This window comes from Ruditapes philippinarum, unplaced genomic scaffold, assembly GCF_026571515.1.
Source record: "Ruditapes philippinarum isolate M1 unplaced genomic scaffold, ASM2657151v2 ctg8582_1_1_1_1, whole genome shotgun sequence".
NCBI classification, from domain to species: domain Eukaryota; kingdom Metazoa; phylum Mollusca; class Bivalvia; order Venerida; family Veneridae; genus Ruditapes; species Ruditapes philippinarum.
Window position 1 is genome coordinate 8,379 of NW_026865061.1, and position 18,729 is coordinate 27,107.

The 18,729-nt window shown below is 37.1% G+C and overlaps 1 protein-coding gene across 1 annotated transcript; it reads right to left on the minus strand.

Annotated features, from left to right (window-relative positions):
* Positions 1–2,508: 2,508 nt before the first annotated feature.
* Positions 2,509–4,313, minus strand: LOC132727703 (uncharacterized). Its single transcript, XM_060713270.1, has 2 exons — positions 4,039–4,313; positions 2,509–3,297 (listed from the first exon to the last, which is right to left on the minus strand). The coding sequence occupies exons 1-2, from the start codon at positions 4,311–4,313 to the stop codon at positions 2,775–2,777; spliced, it is 798 nt and encodes a 265-aa protein (XP_060569253.1). The 3' UTR covers positions 2,509–2,774.
* Between the last annotated feature and the right edge of the window lie 14,416 nt (positions 4,314–18,729).

Here is an 18,729-nt window from a genome sequence, read left to right on the forward strand (position 1 = left end):
GGAGCAGACGGCCAGAATGGAGCTACCAGCGTCCCTCTGGCATTACATGTAATTATATGATTAACAGTTCTTGAAATCATGTGTATCGGTGGAACTAGCAAGTTATTTTCTCATGCCCAGTCCAAAGAAAAAGCGTCCACACCCTCTGTGACCGGTACCCAACCTAAAGAATTGAACCGATCTACCACGTGGTTATAATGATTTGCGAATCTGTCAACCGTATGAGGGCCAAACATAGCGTCAAGAAAATTGAAAAAACCAAAGAAACTCCCCAATCATCTAAATCAAACAGCTTACTCATGCAAATAATCTGCGTACAAATTTTTATCTCTGGGAACCCATTGCAAATAAATTGATATATGATTTTTTCAAACACATTTCAAACACAGATAACGATATACTATGTAAATCGGATTTCATACTACCGCTTTCAATTATAGATACACAATTTTGATTATCTGTGCACCATTTGAGTAACGACCTTTTATCAAAGGGAGAAAACTCTGCAATGCAAACAATATAGCGGTCATTTCCCGCCAGGTAGAACTGGTATTTTGTTCAAATGGAGACAATTGCAATTTCTATGGCAAACGGCGGTCGGATAACCTTGTATGTAAGCTGCGCATGCGTGTTGACTTGCATCAGAATAGATTGTTACTGAACTTATATCAGATACAAATAACTTTTTAGTCAGCCTTATAGTAAATGCTTTCTCCCAAAACTGTAACTCTGTAATTACTCCTAAATCCGAAACATCTATAACTGAATTCCAACTAAACCTACATTCAATAGCTCTGTGTAAATTTTTGGTCATGAGCTTACACACATTTCCTAATACTGGAATCAGTGAAATAATTTTACCAGTACACCTCGCCATATCTCGCGCAGACACGAAAGGAAATTTACCTATGATAAAGGTAATACACTGTACTATACGCTTTTCACACGCCTATCGGAATTTCTAAAAAATTATCCTTTTAAATTCCATAATAAGCCTAACCATTCTAAATTTTGAACTGGAGTTATTATCGATTTCTGAGTATTGATCAAAAACCCCGCTATGATGAGGACATCTTTAACAAAATCAGCATCTTTAAGAGTACAATCAAACGTTTTATTTACTCCCCCCCATCATCTAAAAACAAAACAAATCTGATTCCCTGAAGACGAATTAATTTTACAATACATCTTAAACATTTAGTCAAATAAACGGTGCCGACGTCAACCCAAATGGTAATACAGTAAAAACATAAATATTTAAGCTTAGCGTTCTCAGTCATGAAATCCCAAAAAAGTTGTTGTGCTGTGGCTATATCTATGTGGTGATATGCAGATGAAATGTCAAATTTAAACATAAAATCATACTTTAACAAATAATCTGACGCAACCTTCCAGTCCTCAAATTTAAAATGTTCCTTCTTAACAAATGTATTCATGACACTTAAATCTAAAATTAAACGCTTTTTTCCCGAACTGTTCACAGACACTGAAAGAGGGTGGCACGGAAGTGTCACATTGAAGGTTCCATGATAACCGCCGTATGAACACATCTGCGGATGTTTCTAAATTCAAAATTTTACTATTTCACGTTTAAATGTTGAATTCTGCTTAAGCCGGTGCTAGGGGGCGTGGACGGTAACTTGCACTTTCCAGTACCGTCCATGAACAGGCTCAATCAAACCGAGCCTGCAACATTTTCAATTTTGCCGTGTTGGGCTTTCTTTAGGGATTCTGTATTTATCTATGTTATGATCACATCCGTGTTATTTGTGCCGTGTGGCGGCTGTAAAAAGTCTCCCCGTACATTTAATCAATGATGTTATATTTTCGATCCTTGAAGATCGTTCAGCACGACATTATTGTTGTGCTTGTGGTATTTTTAGTTTCAACTTTTCGGCGTTTTCCACTTGGGTGGTTCCAATATTCCTACTTGAATAATGTTGAATCACCCTTAGGATATGTTGCCTGCTTTTAAATTTGTCTTTTTGACGTATTATCTGTGATACGCAGGCTTCATAACCTCTGATCCCCTTTCAAAATTCCATTTTATTTAGTTCCGCCCATTGTTTTCTCGTTTAGGGCACACGCTTTTTGTTACTTGGGGACCATACGCCGCTTTTCATGGAATGGCACGGAAGTGTCACATTGAAGGTTCCATGATAACAGCCGTATGAACACATCTGCGGATGTTTCTAAATTCAAAATTTTACTATTTCACGTTTAAATGTTGAATTCTGCTTAAGCCGGTGCTAGGGGGCGTGGACGGTAACTTGCACTTTCCAGTACCGTCCATGAACAGGCTCAATCAAACCGAGCCTGCAACATTTTCTATTTTGCCGTGTTGGGCTTTCTTTAGGGATTCTGTATTTATCTATGTTACCAAAAAAGGCTGAAAAGGCACTTCTAACACACAGCCAGCCTTAACTAAATCAGCAACTGCGTCAGTTACAAAATCTGAATGGTCAAATGCAGATTTATTATTTTTCATGAAATATGATTGAGGAATATTGTTAAAAGGTATGACGTAACCATTTTTTACTACGTCATAAATAAAGTCAGATGCCTCTAAAACATTACACCAATAATTAGCGTGTAATCTCAGTCTACCCTTTACGCCCGAATTTACTTCAAAATTATCATCTTTAGAAACATACTGAAATTCAAAATATCTTGAATGTGAACATAAAATATCAGTTTCAGCTTCATTTACTGAAAAATTACAAAAAATACTATGAGCTAAAAAATACTCATCTATATCACTAAACTGTCTTTCTTCAGTTTGTTTCGGCTGGCTGTGGCTTGAATGACATTCCTCGGTTATCGCCCTTGATTCCTGTTGGGGACTGGTACGTGATAATTCCCGGGGAAGTTCTGCTGATGTCGGGAACGGGACGGTATCTCTGCCCTTGAAACGATGAAGATTGTTGAAACTTTGGACACTCTGCCCGGACATGCCCGAAACCTGCACATGCGAAGCATTGGACTCTCCGAAAGGGACGAAAAGTTTCAAATTGGCTACTAGTAGTAGAAATAGAATTAGTCGCAGAGGCTCGACTACTGGATAACTTTCTCTTCTTTGACAATGCCCTTGCCTCGGCTCTACGAATTTTACGATCATCGTCGCTATCACTTGCCAAATCGTCGGACTCGTATTCTGCGACGGTACCCCACCCAGCTAGGGATTTGTCTGCTAACCTAACAAGTTTATTCCTCTTATGTATTTTCTGCACTGTAGACTCAAGCAACTGAAGCGAACTTAACTGTCCTCTAGTCCTAATAATAAGACCTATACGTAACCTATTTCATATTTATCATTCATTAATCTGATATTTTACATTTTTCATTTTCCATGTTACGTTAGGTCTTAACAGATCTTTGCAAAATCGTGTAGCAAAAAAATTGACATTAGACATCGATTTAGATCTAATGAATTTAAACAATTAAAACAGCGTGTATTTACATTAATTTTGACCTATTTATGAACAAAAGTAAAAAATGAATACCTTTTAACAAAATAATTGAACTGTCACATCCGAAAAGTCATGATTAAATCCTCTCATTTAATTAAATTCCTTGTACAGCCGATATACAAATGGCCGCCATACAGTGCGCGAAATCTGATTGGCTAATTCAAATGCAAGCGTTTAAATGATTCCAGAAGTTTCTAACGGAATATTTTTTCAACGAAATAATTGCCCATGCACCGTCAGTGTGTTTGAATATATTTTTCCGTTCAAAAAATTGGAAACAATCTGTAAAACGCTTTACTTAACCAGTATGGCCGATGAGCAAAATAGACTGATATTTATATTTTATTTTTAATTGATAATTTCATTGTTTGAAAGTTTTTGTTAATGATAGACCATGCAATTGAAAGAACAGAAGATAAGCTTTTGAATAAAGCTTGAAAGGCAAGTCAACAGATATTTTTTTAATTTTTCAAAATGCTACGCGTTTATGAGCAATAGCTATTAGACGTCAGGCTTGACCAACATAAAACTATAACAAGCCTGTAACGTCTAATCTATTGGACTAAACTGTCCTCCTGACTTCACTAAAGACTGTACACGCTCAATGTCTTCTAAAACTTTACAATTGAAATCGTACTGTCGCTTGTTTCCTTTATATTTAAAGTCAACAGGTGAGCGTTTACTGGCAGTTTCTTGAAACTTGCGAATGCTTTTCTCTGAACACCCAGAAAATTCCTCTCTTATTTCTTCTTTGAAAGTAGAAAGTTCTTCTTTCAGAAATGATTTAAAATCAATAAAGTCCTTCCCATAATTTGTAGGACATTCACCACGTGTACTCTCCATAAAGAACAAGAGCACCGCTAGGCGGAGCATTATATGCCCAAAAGTATTTTTTTTAGTAAGGATGACCTTAACCGTTGACCTTTTGACCCCAAAATCAATAGGGGTCTTCTACCCAATATGGACAATCATCCTATGAAGTTTGAACATTGTGGGCCAAATGGAACTTAACATATGCTCCGGCAACTGTTTTCAGTATCAAGGTAATAGTGACCTTCACCTTTGACCTTTTGACCCCAAAATCAACAGGGGTCTTCTACCCAATATGGACAATCATCCTATGAAATTTGAACATTGTGGGTCAAATGGAACCTAAGTTATGCGTGGAAACATATTTTTCAGTATCAATGTAATAGTGACCTTCACCTTTGACCTTGTGACCCCAAAATCAATAGGAGTCTTCTACCCAATATGGACAATCATCCTATGAAGTTTGATAATGGGGGTCGAATGGAACTTAAGTTATGCTCTGGAAACTGTTTTCAGTTATAAGGTAATAGTGACCTTGACCTTTGACCTTTTGACCAAAATCAATAGGGGTCTTCTACCCAATATGGACAATCATCCTATGTAGTTTGAACATTGTGGGACAATTGGAACTTAAGTTATGCTCCAGAAACTGTTTTCAGTATCAAGGTCATAGTGACCTTGACCTTTGACCTTGTGACCCCAAAATTAATAGGGGTCTTTTGCCCAATATGGACAATCATCCTATGAAGTTTGAACATTGTGGGTCGAATGGAACTTAAGTTATGCTCTGGAAACTGTTTTCAGTTATAAGGTAATAGTGACCTTGACCTTTGACCTTTTGACCCCAAAATCAATAGGGTTCTTCTACCCAATATGGACAATCATCCTATGAAGTTTGAACATTGTGGGCCAATTGGAACTTAAGTTATGCTCCGGAAACTGTTTTCAGTATCAAGGTCATAGTGACCTTGACCTTTGACCTTGTGACCCCAAAATCAATAGGGGTCTTTTTCCCAATATGGACAATCATCCTATGAAGTTTGAACATTGTGGGTCAAATGGAACTTAAGTTATGCTCCGGAAACCGTTTTCAGTTTGGATTTAGCTCAATACAGGATTGGAGCAGTACCTCTAGACGCTTGCAGAAATCATGATCACAAAATAGACAAATATCGTTTTTTTCTTCGAATTTTACATTTTTTCTGGATTATCGTACTTGATTCGGTGTGAAAAGATGAATTAGACCTGTTAAAGTTCATTCCGTTGGGTAAAAAGACAAGATTTTAGCATTTTATCATTCAAGCGCCTTGTCCGGTATATACCGGAATACGGTATTTAGTGTGGTGCTCCAATCCTTTTTTTAGTCACAGCCTTTCAGTTTTAAGGTAATAGTGACCTTGACCTTTGACCTTTTGACCCCAAAATCAATAGGGGTCTTCTACCCAATATGGACAATCATCCTATGAAGTTTGAACATTGTGGGCCAATTGGAACTTAAGTTATGCTCCGGAAACTGTTTTCAGTATCAAGGTCATAGTGACCTTGACCTTTGACCTTTTGACCCCAAAAACAATAGGGGTCTTCTGCCCAATATAGACAATCATCCTATGAAGTTTGAACATTGTGGGTCGAATGGAACTTAAGTTATGCTCCGGAAACCAAATTGCTAACGGACGTACGGACGGACGGACGGACAGACAGACGGACGGACAGACAGGCAGACGGACGCCAGGGGGTATAACATAATATGCCCTTTCGGGCATATAAAAATGTGTAACGCGCACAATACGATGTGTTCAATGTAATGCGAAGTCCTCGAGTGGCGATTTACCCGCCTTTCAATTATGTATCCATATCAAAACCGGCGAGCACGAAATATTCGTGCTAACTATGTTATACCTCACTTAACCGGACAATTATAACTCTTAACCTGCAATAAATACATTTGTATGTTGAGCCATGGCCAACTATATATGCATCTTTGTTTACTCCTACTGCTATGTTATTGTTCATCCACTTCTTCTGTTCTTTTTAATAACTCGGAACGGACATTCATAAGCTTTCATAACTTTCTGCCCAATATTTTCCCTATATATCTAAAACTATCCCGGATCCCGGGCGTGCCGGATCCCGGGACCCTCCCCCCCCCACCCTAAATACCGGAAAGGATAAAATGACCGGGAAAAAAAGAGAGAAAAAAATGCACAGAACCAGATGTACACTTATGTTAATTAACCAAACGAAAACTTACTACAGAGAAAACAGGTGAAATCGCTATAAAAGTCAGTGTAAATATGATTTATTGAAAAGAATTCATGAAAACAAACATTTTAATCATCATTATATCTTTGCGCTCAAAGCAATACTTGCTGCTTTTAAAAAATGGCGTGAAAATTGAAGGTTTTTTGACGCTATGTAAGATTAAATTTGATTGGCTAAATAATTTTGGATTCCAGCCCTGACAGATAAATTTTGTAGAAAGCTGGGAGCCAAGCTTCGTTTAAATTTTCGGATGGATTCGGAGTTTTAGGTTGTTTCTCAGTAAAATCCTAACGTAATACCGGCAAGCCGTGGCGAGCCGGCAACAATCATGCGAAATGTGGACATAGAGCAAAGTTCGGTAACTCCGTTTCTAGGTCATTGTAACCTTGAACATAAAGCTTAAAAGATAGAGCAATGTAAGGTAAAAAGAATTGTGGTGCTCACGGACCTAGGTACGAGATAGGTTGAGTACGTGAGTATAATTATGCTTCATAACCTTGATTGGCTGTAACCCCTGACGGCAAAGGGCCCATTGGGATTCTGGGTGATTCCTCTAGAAGCAGCCATTGGTGCTGCAGGCAACATTGACTAGGTGAAACTAATCCGTTCATTAGACAGGCATATTAGTGCATCCAGACCTGGTATACAGACATCTAGATAGGTAAGTCATTTACTTATCATATGGTAGGTTCTACAATGGTGGCAGCGGTAATTTGAGTACCAGTTTTGCCAGTAAAAAATCGCTACCTGCAAAACAGCTGATTTTAGGTGAGGCATTTTTGTAAACCTAAAATAATCGAACCTTGTGTCTGTTAACAGGTGTAATTGGTCTAAAGACAATTGCATTGATTTCATAAAGCACTTTTACGTGTAATTTTTGGATAATTGAGATAATTATTCGAATTTGGCGGATTTTTTCCGCGGCATTCGGAACTGCCTCGGCTATTATCTATAATATTAACCTCGGAAACAATACGGATTGAAAGTAGTTCTACCACGTGATTTCAGATGTAAACAGAAACAGAGAAAATGTAAAACAAATGTATATATTTGACATCTAATGCCTGTTCCGGTACTCTTTTTCTTGAAAATATGTCTGACAACAATTAGTTATTTAAATATGACCACTGATGTTCAATTTCAAACAATTCCGACGAAATGTCAACAGGTTGGTTTTTTGTACTTTCGGTTTCTACAACCATAATAATAAATATATAAATAATGAATTGTTTGCTTTTGTACCTATGATATCACTTATTTTAGGTGAACCTTTACTACATATATTGGAAATAAACTTGTAAACAACTCCCAGCATTAAATAACTATTTGTTTACATGTTTAGTTTCTTAGCGTAGGTTAGACCGAAATACCGCTTCCGTTCTGTGTATTCATACTATTGTGTTCGAGGTCCTTATCCGAAGACTGACGGAAAGGGCCGAGTAGTTGCGATTGTTTCCGCGGAGACACCAAAGGAAATAGCCAACCAGTGTTCAGTGTGAAATCACCAAGTCAGTTTTGTGCTTTTGTTCTGCCATCGTATTTTATTAAATCTAACATTAATTTAATAGAGTAATTTGTTTATTTTTTGATAAATAAGTTTTGTTGTTGTTTTCTTGTAATTGGTACACAAGTAATTGAACCATGTCAATGCAAGATGACTTGACAGGCATGGCAGACGCTTCATCAGTAAAGGATGAGCCGGTCGCAGGGCGCCATAGTCCTGTAGCAGTAAATTTTTGTGATATTGACCAGTTAATGCTAATTCCTGGAATCGGTAAGAAATTAGCTGTAGCCCTTTTATCAGTTAGGGAAAATAGTGGCAATATCACACCAGAGATTTTGTCAGTTATTTGCCGTAAAAAGTTTACGGAGGATGAGCTAGCACTTATTGATTTTACGTCCAATAAGTGTTGGCCAGCTGAAGAGAAAGAGGATGAGTTGATAGAAGCCAGTAAAGCCGTGTTGGGCTTTCTTTAGGGATTCTGTATTTATCTATTTTATGATCACATCCGTGTTATTTGTGCCGTGTGGCGGCTGTAAAAAGTCTCCCCGTACATTTAATCAATGATGTTATATTTTCGATCCTTGAAGATCGTTCAGCACGACATTATTGTTGTGCTTGTGGTATTTTTAGTTTCAACTTTTCGGCATTTTCTGTATGGGTGGTTCCAATATTCCTACTTGAATAATGTTGAAAACCCCTTAGGATATGTTGCCTGCTTTTTAATTTTGTCTTTTGACGTCTTATCTGTGATACGCAGGCTTCATAACCTCTGATCCCCTTTCAAAATTCCATTTCATTTAGTTCTGCCCATTGTTTTCTCGTTTAGGGCACACGCTTTTTATTACTTGGGGACCATTCGCCGCTTTTCATGGAATGGCACGGAAGTGTCACATTGAAGGTTCCATGATAACCGCCGTATGAACACATCCGCGGATGTTTCTAAATTCAAAATTTTACTATTTCACGTTTAAATGTTGAATTCTGCTTAAGCCGGTGCTAGGGGGCGTGGACGGTAATTTGCACTTTCCAGTACCGTCCATGAACAGGCTCAATCAAACCGAGCCTGCAACATTTTCAATTTTGCCGTGTTGGGCTTTCTTTAGGGATTCTGTATTTATCTATTTCCCTAAAATGGATGTTGCTTCTCGGCTTATGGCAAAAGGTCCACAAATGGATAGCCAAGGTCAGGAACCTACATCGGGTGAGGATGCATCTTGTGGGGACCCTTATCTGAGTAATAGGTATACCCCGAAGGACATTGATTTCTCTTCTAGGAGGGAACGAAATCCTTGGCACGATCTAGAGGAACAGAATACCCAACATGTGGGTTGTCATGGTGAGGCCGACATTGGTAAACCATCATACCCAAGGGCTGAACATGAAAGGCGTCGGCCCAGCTTGTTAATTGATACATTAAAATCATTACCAAGGCACATGACGTTTGATGGGGTAGGCTCCTGGAAAGCTTTTATTTTAAAGTTTAACAGGTTTGCCGAGGCCTCTAATTGGTCAGAGAGGGAGAAGCTCAATGATCTTTGCTGGTGTTTGACAGGAAAGGCCATGGAGTACTTTGTCATTTTGAATGACACGGAAGAGGTAGACTCATATAGGAGTCTATGCTTAATGCTGGAAGCACGGTATGAGCAACATGATTTACCTGCTGCGTTTCAAGCACAATTCCAGCAGGCTTGTCAAAACCCTGATGAGTCTTTGGAAGACTTTGGAGAACGACTGTTGATTCTGGCGGTAAGAGCATTCAAGGGCTTGCCAGTCTCATTTATTGAAGAGCAAGTTATTAGTCGTTTCTGCCAAGGGCTGCTTGACAAAGATGCAGGGCATCATGTTTGTATGCAGTCCCCGTCTAGTGTTCAAGGGGCAATTCAAATTGTAAGAAAGTACCAACAGGTGTACAAGGCCATGCATGGTAAGGCAAGAAGGGATACTAGGCGGCGCGATGATGAAAATCGCGATGTTTTTGCGGTTGAAGCTACATCGGTTAGCTCATCTTCCACCCTGGATAACCTTACTGTAATGAGGGCGATCCAACAGTTGGAACAGAAGTTTGATAAGGTTATTGGTTTAGGAAACCATAAGAAAGGGCCTTATGTGTGTTTCAATTGTGGGAAGGAGGGGCATTTTAGAAGAAATTGTCCTGATCTAGGGTCTGGGAAATAGACTGTTTGTGGTAAGGAATGACCATTCTATTTTGAGGTGGCTTATGGGGTTCCGGGAGCCACAAGGGCAATTGGGGAGGTGGTTGAAGGAGCTGTCTCGGTATATTAATGTGTTGCAACACTGTCCAGGTTGTGAGCATGGGAAAGGGGGTGCAGTGGCCACAAGTCCGGACGTGGGTCATTGTATCGAGTACCATGTGGGAACACATCTGGATGAATTGCCTTGTGGTAGGTGTATATATTAATAACAGAGCCCAGAATAATTGGGGGTCCTTCTTGAGGAGGTAGATGATACTGTGCATCTAGTCAAGTAATACAGACCAGAAATTGACATTAAATCATATTCTGGGGGGACTAGGCGAAGCACAACTGTCTACGGGTCTGAAGGTTGAAAGCCATCTGACACCAATGATGGGAATGGCAAGCCATACCTTGCAACAAAAGTCTCTGATGGAGAGAATTTACCAAAGAGTGTAACAGTCACCAAGGGGTAAATTTGATAGCTTGCCAGTTGTGATACATTGTGTATGTTAAAGTATATTGTCATCACTGGGCTAGGTAACAATTGTAAGGTTGAGGCAAGTTAGTGCCTGGATCTGATGACCCTAAGCACTAGGGTGTTCTATAAGTATTGCCGAAGAGCTAAAGGAGGCTATTTCTCATGATCATAGCCTGCCATCTTCAGGTCATCAGGTTGTAACATGTATTAGGGAACAAGTTAAAGAGGAGTATACCTGGTATGGTTTTGGCCATGATGTGAAACTGCTTGTTTCATAGTGTAAGGCAGGTAAGTTGACTGGCAGGAGAAGTGCCATTTGACAATTGATTACCAGGCAGAATCCCCCATGGAACGGGTACATGGGATTGTACTTGTGATGGTGGATCAATTCACTAGGTGAGTTTGATGTATACCTCTTGGGATCAGTCAGTGGTGGCTGGAGAAGTTCCAGAACATGTGTGTGGAGTTCACTGCTGTGAGCTGCCGGTCAAACGACCATTTGGAGACGGTCATTAAGGTGAGTATTCCAGACTCCTGGAGACCAAAGCTCCATGTTTCAGTCCGCCGAAAGGTAGAAGTTCTACTCCAGATATGATCGGTGGGGTCACGTTGCGCGTTTTCCAACTGACTGGTTATCGCGCTGAGGCTGTGCATTGAGGGGAGGCTGTTGCTCTCAGTGGACAGGTCTGATTAAGCCGTAGGTGCTTACTTGGGATCAATGGTTAGAGGCCTCGAAATATCTTAGATTTAAATGTTTCATTGGTATAGGACCTGTGATCTGCAAATTGTGGTTATTGGTAGAATTGGTACCTTAATCACAAGGGAGGGGTATTGTAACTTATAGTGCTAATTGAAAAAAGCAAGTAGTTGCAATACCAGTACTGGTTAGAACCAGGAAAGTCATCCCAGAAATTAGAGCCTGTTTGGTTAGGTCGTCAGGGTGGACCAACACCTTCAAATAGGATGGGGAGGAGTGTGGTGCTCACGGACCTAGGTACGAGATAGGTTGAGTACGTGAGTATAATTATGCTTCATAACCTTGATTGGCTGTAACCCCTGACGGCAATAGGGCCCATTGGGATTTTGGGTGATTCCTCTAGAAGCAGCCATTGGTGCTGCAGGCAACATTGACTAGGTGAAACTAATCCGTTCATTAGACAGGCATATTAGTGCATCCAGACCTGGTATACAGACATCTAGATAGGTAAGTCATTTACTTGTCTTGTGGTAGGTTCTACAGAATGGTTCATTTATCTCAAATTTTGCAAAAATGGACATAGGACACTTTTAGTGTTAGGCGACGTTTTGTTGCTGACTGAGCCTTTAAATTTTAGTTAAATCTTGTATCCAGAAACAATGCTGAATTTTCTGTATTTTTCAAAATAAGATTCAATTCTATCCTATCCTATCATGGCCTATCCTATCCTGTCCTGTCCTGTCCTGTCATGTTTTCATGAATTCATGTATTTAACATATTAATTAAGTATTTATATAACCACTCAGTTTGAATGGTTAGTTTAAAATAAATGTTTGTCAAAGTATTTTTAGATTATAAGAAAGCTTTCTTTCGTTTTTTTTCTTCCTCGGATTTTAGGTTTCTTTCGTTATTTCCAAAGGTGTTGTAAATCTGTTGATTCTGGTATTTCGTAACAACAAAACGTTGTTATTATAAACTTTCTAATAAAATTTCGATTTAATTAAACTTAAATTACTTAAATTAGATAGAGTCAAAGTACATATAATCGTTTTATTAATTCTACAAGCAAACCACTTAGGATTATCCTAGTTTGACGTCTGTTATGGATCGAGACCCGAGCCTTAAAATCGAAATAGCGGTCAAAATTCAAAATGGATGCCAAGATGGCCACCAAAATCCGATATTTTGTGATACCCTTCAGTAAATTTACAATATTTTACAAAATAATGCAATATCTAGAATTATATGTTATTCTTAATTGTTTTAAACAAACAAAAAAATCTTTGAAGAGTTGCACACAATATTTGGCTTAAGATATTGTAGTATATATGGCCGCTAGTATAGGATTTTTATGGTTTTGCATTTATTGACTTTTTTCTAAGACATTTCGGACTTCACCTTATCACTCTGAATAAAATCAAGTTTAAAAGTTTAATTTTAATAACTAATAATCATTATAAGAACAATGCTTTATACAGTGACCACTGGAGACTTCTTTACAAAGTGATAATTTAATGACAGAATTCTACTATAAATGTCAATTTAATGACACGATTTCTACTGTTAACGTCATGTTCTCAGTTTAATACGTATGTAACATACAATGTAACACTTTATGGTCTATAAATGATATTTAACAGATTTTTTTTTAATTTCGTAGCTTGTAACAGCGGGCGTTACATTTGCATGACACTGTGCATGGAATTCCAGCTTTAGCATATTTACATCTTCCGCAGTAGCCCTTTTCCTAAGTACAACTACACTTGAACAGTTCCATACATAATTTTGCTGCTATCAACAAATTTGTCCACAGAGGCTGTCATGGAAACATTGGATCAGCTTTTTTTTTGTCTTGACCAACTTTTGTAACCAGTGTATGCTTATATAGAAGAGTTTTGAGGTACCAAATTCAACCCACAACTGATCAACTTCAGAGGATTTAAAAAAATGAATCAAGTTGCGTGTCTCCAGATGAGCTTAAATATTTTTCAAGAAAATCAACTTCAAAAAAAAAGATTTTCAAGATTTTAGAAAGGTTAAACTATTCAATCAAATGTTATATGTAATTATTGCATGGCTTTGTTCAAACTGGCCATAATACTCATTATTGCATGGTTTAGAACTTTTCCTTTGTTCTTACTAACCCATTATACGCAGTACACTTCAATGAGCATTTGAAAACTGTATTGATATATAGCAGTACATTTTTTCATTGATTCATATAGGAAAAAAACTCGACTGTTATACAGCGGTAGGGTTTTTTTTCGCACCTTGTATATATCAATGTAGTTTTTTTTCACAGAGGCTCCAATTGAGCAGTGGTTAAGAACATTCCCAGTTGCAAAAAAAATGGAATCAATAAAATAAAATAAAATAGATAAATAAATACAATGACAAATATAAACAAAGATAATTAATTTTAATGAAATGAAATTTACTCTCATTTAATCAAAAGGTACATCCGCTGAATGAACCGTTTCCACTGGAAAAAAGTCCTTTAATCTTGAATCAATATTGGTAACAGTTTACAATCCGCCTCTAACATTGGGTGTCTTTTGTATATCTTTTTTTGCGGCAGGGAAAACAACTTGAAAAAACTGCCTTATCATAAATAACTGTAATGTAGCTAACGATTTATTTATTTATTTATCTATTTATTTTTATTACAAAAAAGAAAACATTATGCCATTGCGAAAAAACAGTTATAGTACATGAAACTCGTTAGTTACGAGGATATAATACTGGCTGGGCGACATCTCGGGATGTTTCTGCCAAAAAATTGTCTCGGCCTGACGGCCTCGCCATTTTTAGCAGAAACATTCCTTGATGTCGCCCCAGCCAGTGTTATATCCTCGTAACTTACTCGTTTCATGTATTATAACTATTACGTACACTTTCGATGAGCATTTGAAAACTGTATTGATATATAACAGTGTAGTTTTTCATTGATTCATATGGGAAATATAGCAGTTTGAGTTTTGTTCGCACCTTGTATACATGTATATCAGTGTAGTTTTTTTACACAGAGGCTCCAATTATGCAGGATAAACGAACATTCCCAATAATAATAATAATAATAAAATAATAATAATAATAATAATAATAATAATAATAATAATAATAATAATGATGATGATAATAATAATAATAATAATAATAATAATAAAATAAGTAATATAAACTAAGATAATTAATGAAATGAAATTTATTATCTTATATACAACTGCTAAATTCAAAAGGTACATCTGCTGAATGAATTTATTCCACTGAAAAAAAAACACCCTTAAATTTTGAATCAACATTACTTTCACCACAAGATAAAAGTTAACAATTCGTCTCCAACATTGGACGTCTTAAACTTAAAGGTTGTATATTTTGTTTTATTCTTTTTCTTGTTTGTTTTGTTGTTGTTGTTGTTTTGGCAGGAGACAAAACATTTTCTAACAACTGCAGCTGTAGAGTAGCTTACGACAGAATTAGCTGGTGTGTGTGTGTGTGTGTGTGTGTGTGTGTGCGTTCGTGCGTGTGTGCGTGCGTGCGCGTGTGTGCGTGCGTGTGCGTTTTTGTTGTTGTTGATTTTTATTTGCTGAATTCTAGTACAATTTTCTTTTTATGATATAGCAATAATACAGATACAGTAAACTCCGCTTATAACGAACTCATTTGGACATTCAAAATATGTTCCTTATAACCGGAGTTCCTTGTAAGCATATAGCGAATTAGTTCCTTGTATCGGGAGTTTTTATAGCGAACAGATTTACATATAACGAACTGATTGTTTATCATTGTCCTCCCTTTTGAAAATCATTTGATTAAGAAAAGTTAGTCATTTCGTCTTTTTTAGATACAAAACCCGAGAGCGTATTTTTTGAATTTGAAAATCGTTTGCTATTTCAGTTTTAGTTTTACTCCCTTTCTCAATTTCTCATAAAATATCATATTTTCTTTCTAAACTCAATGCTTTTCGTCTTCTTTCCATGATTAAAAATAAACAAGATTTTCGATTTTTCCTTCCTTTTATATTTAAAAACTATAATTATATGTTAAGGGTGACCTTTACTTATGAAAGATATAGATTGCTTTTCATTTCAATCAAACGTACTTTGTAGTTTTCAATGGATTAACATGCATGTTTGATTTTGTTGATAACCGATTATTAATGATCATAATTATTTTACTCGAGAAAAACTATAAAAGAAAAGAAATTAAAAGGAATAACCGTTTGATCTTGGTGTTAAATATAGCCTAAAAAACTATTACGTACTGCCATACAAATTCATTTTCACAGCTGTAATGAAGTACATACAACAATAAACGGTACATTCAGCCGAGTTTCAATCTGTGCCAATGAAAATTCAAGATATTTTGGAGTTCGTTATAAAAGTGTAATTTTCTGTACTTTTAACTAAATTGGGGCTAAGAAATGAGTTCCTTATAAGCGATAATTCCTTATTACATTGTTCGCTATAACAGCACGCCCGTTTAACTCACAACGAGTGAAAAATGTCCATCGGTTAAAATGTTGTGAGCAACTTCCGTTCCTCGTTGTGAGCACCCATCTTTGACGTGTGACACGATAAACAAGGTGAGTTTTTCATAATTTTTGAGGATTACAGACATTTATGTAAAAATATCGAAATGCAGTTAGCTAGCGATGTGTTTACCGAGTACGCACATGTAAAGATATTGCCTGTTGGTGGACAATTTGATGGAAATACCGTGCGACGCAGTCACTCGGGGTAGCAGGAAAACTGGAGACAACTTCTCTTTGGACCTAATTTAACATTGAAAACGTCGATTCTGGTGACGTTTTGTGCATTCTAACCTTAAACAGATGCCCACAAGTCTTCAGCGTAAATTATTATCTGAAAATCTTCATAGAAACGAAGATATACCCTTTTTTGCTTTAATCCTCGTTGTGAGCTCCATAACCTCGTTGTGAGCAAGACAAGCGCAGTGCTTGTCTGGTTTTAATATGTAATTCAAATGGCAAGACTACAATTTTCAATCTATCAAAAGCAAGCAAAACGTTTTTGTACAATAGTTTTTCTTTGCAATAGTTCTTCTTTTTCTTTTTTGAAAATTATTCTTCATATTCACAAGTCATCAGATTAACAGAAGAACTAATCAGTGGAGGTAAATCAGGTATTTTATTTCGTATACTCTAGTGTGGCACGAGTGAACATTACGGGGAGTTTATGAATATTTCAACAATTTCACAATCTGTGTGATACACACATACATGTGTTTATCCTGAGCTGAAGACTGACCAAGTTATGTAAAACAAGAACTGTCACGGTAAGTTGACAATGCCCCCGAAGTGGTGCTTTGTCCTTTGATTTATGGACCAGATAGATTATTTGTTTTTGGAAAATTAGATCTTCAATGTGAAGGTCATTCAAGGTCAAGGTGAAACAAATATAGGTCAGTTGGAAGGTCTTGTCCAAAGGGGCATTGTGTCCAAATATGAATTAATTCCAAAGTTTTTGGATGTTCTAGAAGGTCATTCAGATCAGTTTGAAGGTCTTGCCTAAAGGGGTGTTGTTTCAAAACATGAGTAGAATCCGTATGCTAATAAGGAAGTTATGACCAATTTTTAAGTTTTTGGACAATTTGACCTTCAAGGAGAAGGTCATTCAGGGGTCAAGGTCAAAAGAATATAGGATAGCTGAAACGCCTTGTCCAAAGATGTGTTGTGCCTAAACATTATGCCAGGACATTATGGCCAATCTTAAATGTTTTTGGACAATTTGACCTTCAAGGTAAAGGCCATTCAGGGGCCAAGGTTAAAAAGTACAGGTTCGTAGGAAGGTCTTGTGCTAAGGGATGTTGTGTTCAAATATGAATCAAATCCGTTTACTAATAAGGAAGTTATGGCCAATGTTATAGTTTTCGGACAGATTGACGGGCTGACAGACGGACAGTTCAAAACTTATATGCTTCCCTTTGGGGTATGCACAACGTCTTGCAAAGAAATGCTGCTGTGCAAAAACGTTTTAATTGCTGTGGTAGATTGAAAATTATATTTTCACCATCTGAATTACATATTAAAACCATACACGCACTGCGCTTGTCTTGCTCACAACGAGGTTATGGTGCTCACAACGAGGATTAAAGCAAAAAAGGGTGTATCTTCGTTTCTATGAAGACTTTCAGATAATAATTTACGCTGAAGACTTGTAGGCATCTGTTTTAGGTTAGAATGCACAAAACGTCACCAGAATCGACGTTTTCAATGTTAAATTAGGTCCAAAGAGAAAGTGGCTCCAGTTTTCCTGCTACCCCGAGTGACTGCGTCGCACGGTATTTCAATCAAATTGTCCACCAACAGGCAATTTCTTTACATGTGCATACTCGGAAAACACATCGCTAGCTAACTGCATTTCGATATTTTTACATAAATGTCTGTAATCTTCAAAAATTAAGAAAAACTCACCTTGTTTATCGTGTCACACGTCAAAGATGGGTGCTCACAACGAGGAACGGAAGTTGCTCACAACATTTTTACCGATGGACATTTTTCACTCGTTGTGAGTTAAACCAAGGGGCAGGACGTGAAGTGGTTGCACACTTGGTTCAAGCGAGCGATTTGGTTGCAAACTTGAGAAAATGGCGAACACGGCGTGATTTTTTGAAACGGGTGAACGAATTTTTGCCAAGCAAGTGGGGTTCTTTGTTATTTTGAAGTTCATTAGTATGTCTATTCCATAATGCAATATATATGCCACACTCGGTTAAAGGTTTCAGCATCCTAGATTCTGTTTTGACGAAGTTATTGAAGATATAAACTGATCATGTAGTTATTGTGAAATTTGACAGGTGACTGATCTGGTCCGTTTTTCTCCTAATTTATTCGAATTTGTAAGCTATGAACTGCATTTAACATTAACAAAATATGTTTCTGTCAATGCTGTACAAATGGTTTAGTTCGCAAGTCCGAAGATAACGTTCAATACACAAAAATATCTTGTTCAAGCATATTTTGGTTGCAGACTTATACTTCAAGCATTTTTGGTTGCAAACTTTTGTGTCAATAATGTGGCATGCATATTTTTAGCGAGGAATTACTAATCTTTTTTTTTTTTAATAATTAGCAATAGGCAATTTCACCCGTTCATCTAATAAGAAATATATATACAAATTGTGCATGCGTGCAGATATATCCTAACACAGGGTCTTTCAAATAGATATAAAACACAATGTGCTAAATTGAAGTTCAGTTGTGTTTATCTTCATCATTTTTTCTCCTCGATATACTTTTTTGATATCTTGGCATGACTATAACTGTAAAGGAAAAGAAGAAAAAAATAACA

Excerpts from the sequence above, each read along its gene's own strand:
- LOC132727703 (XM_060713270.1), bottom strand. The coding sequence starts at position 4,313 with ATGGAGAGTACACGTGGTGAATGTCCTACAAATTATGGGAAGGACTTT. Across the intron at positions 3,298-4,038 it reads TTAGTGAAGTCAGGAGGACA|GTTACGTATAGGTCTTATTA; the intron begins GTTTAGTCCAAT and ends AATATGAAATAG.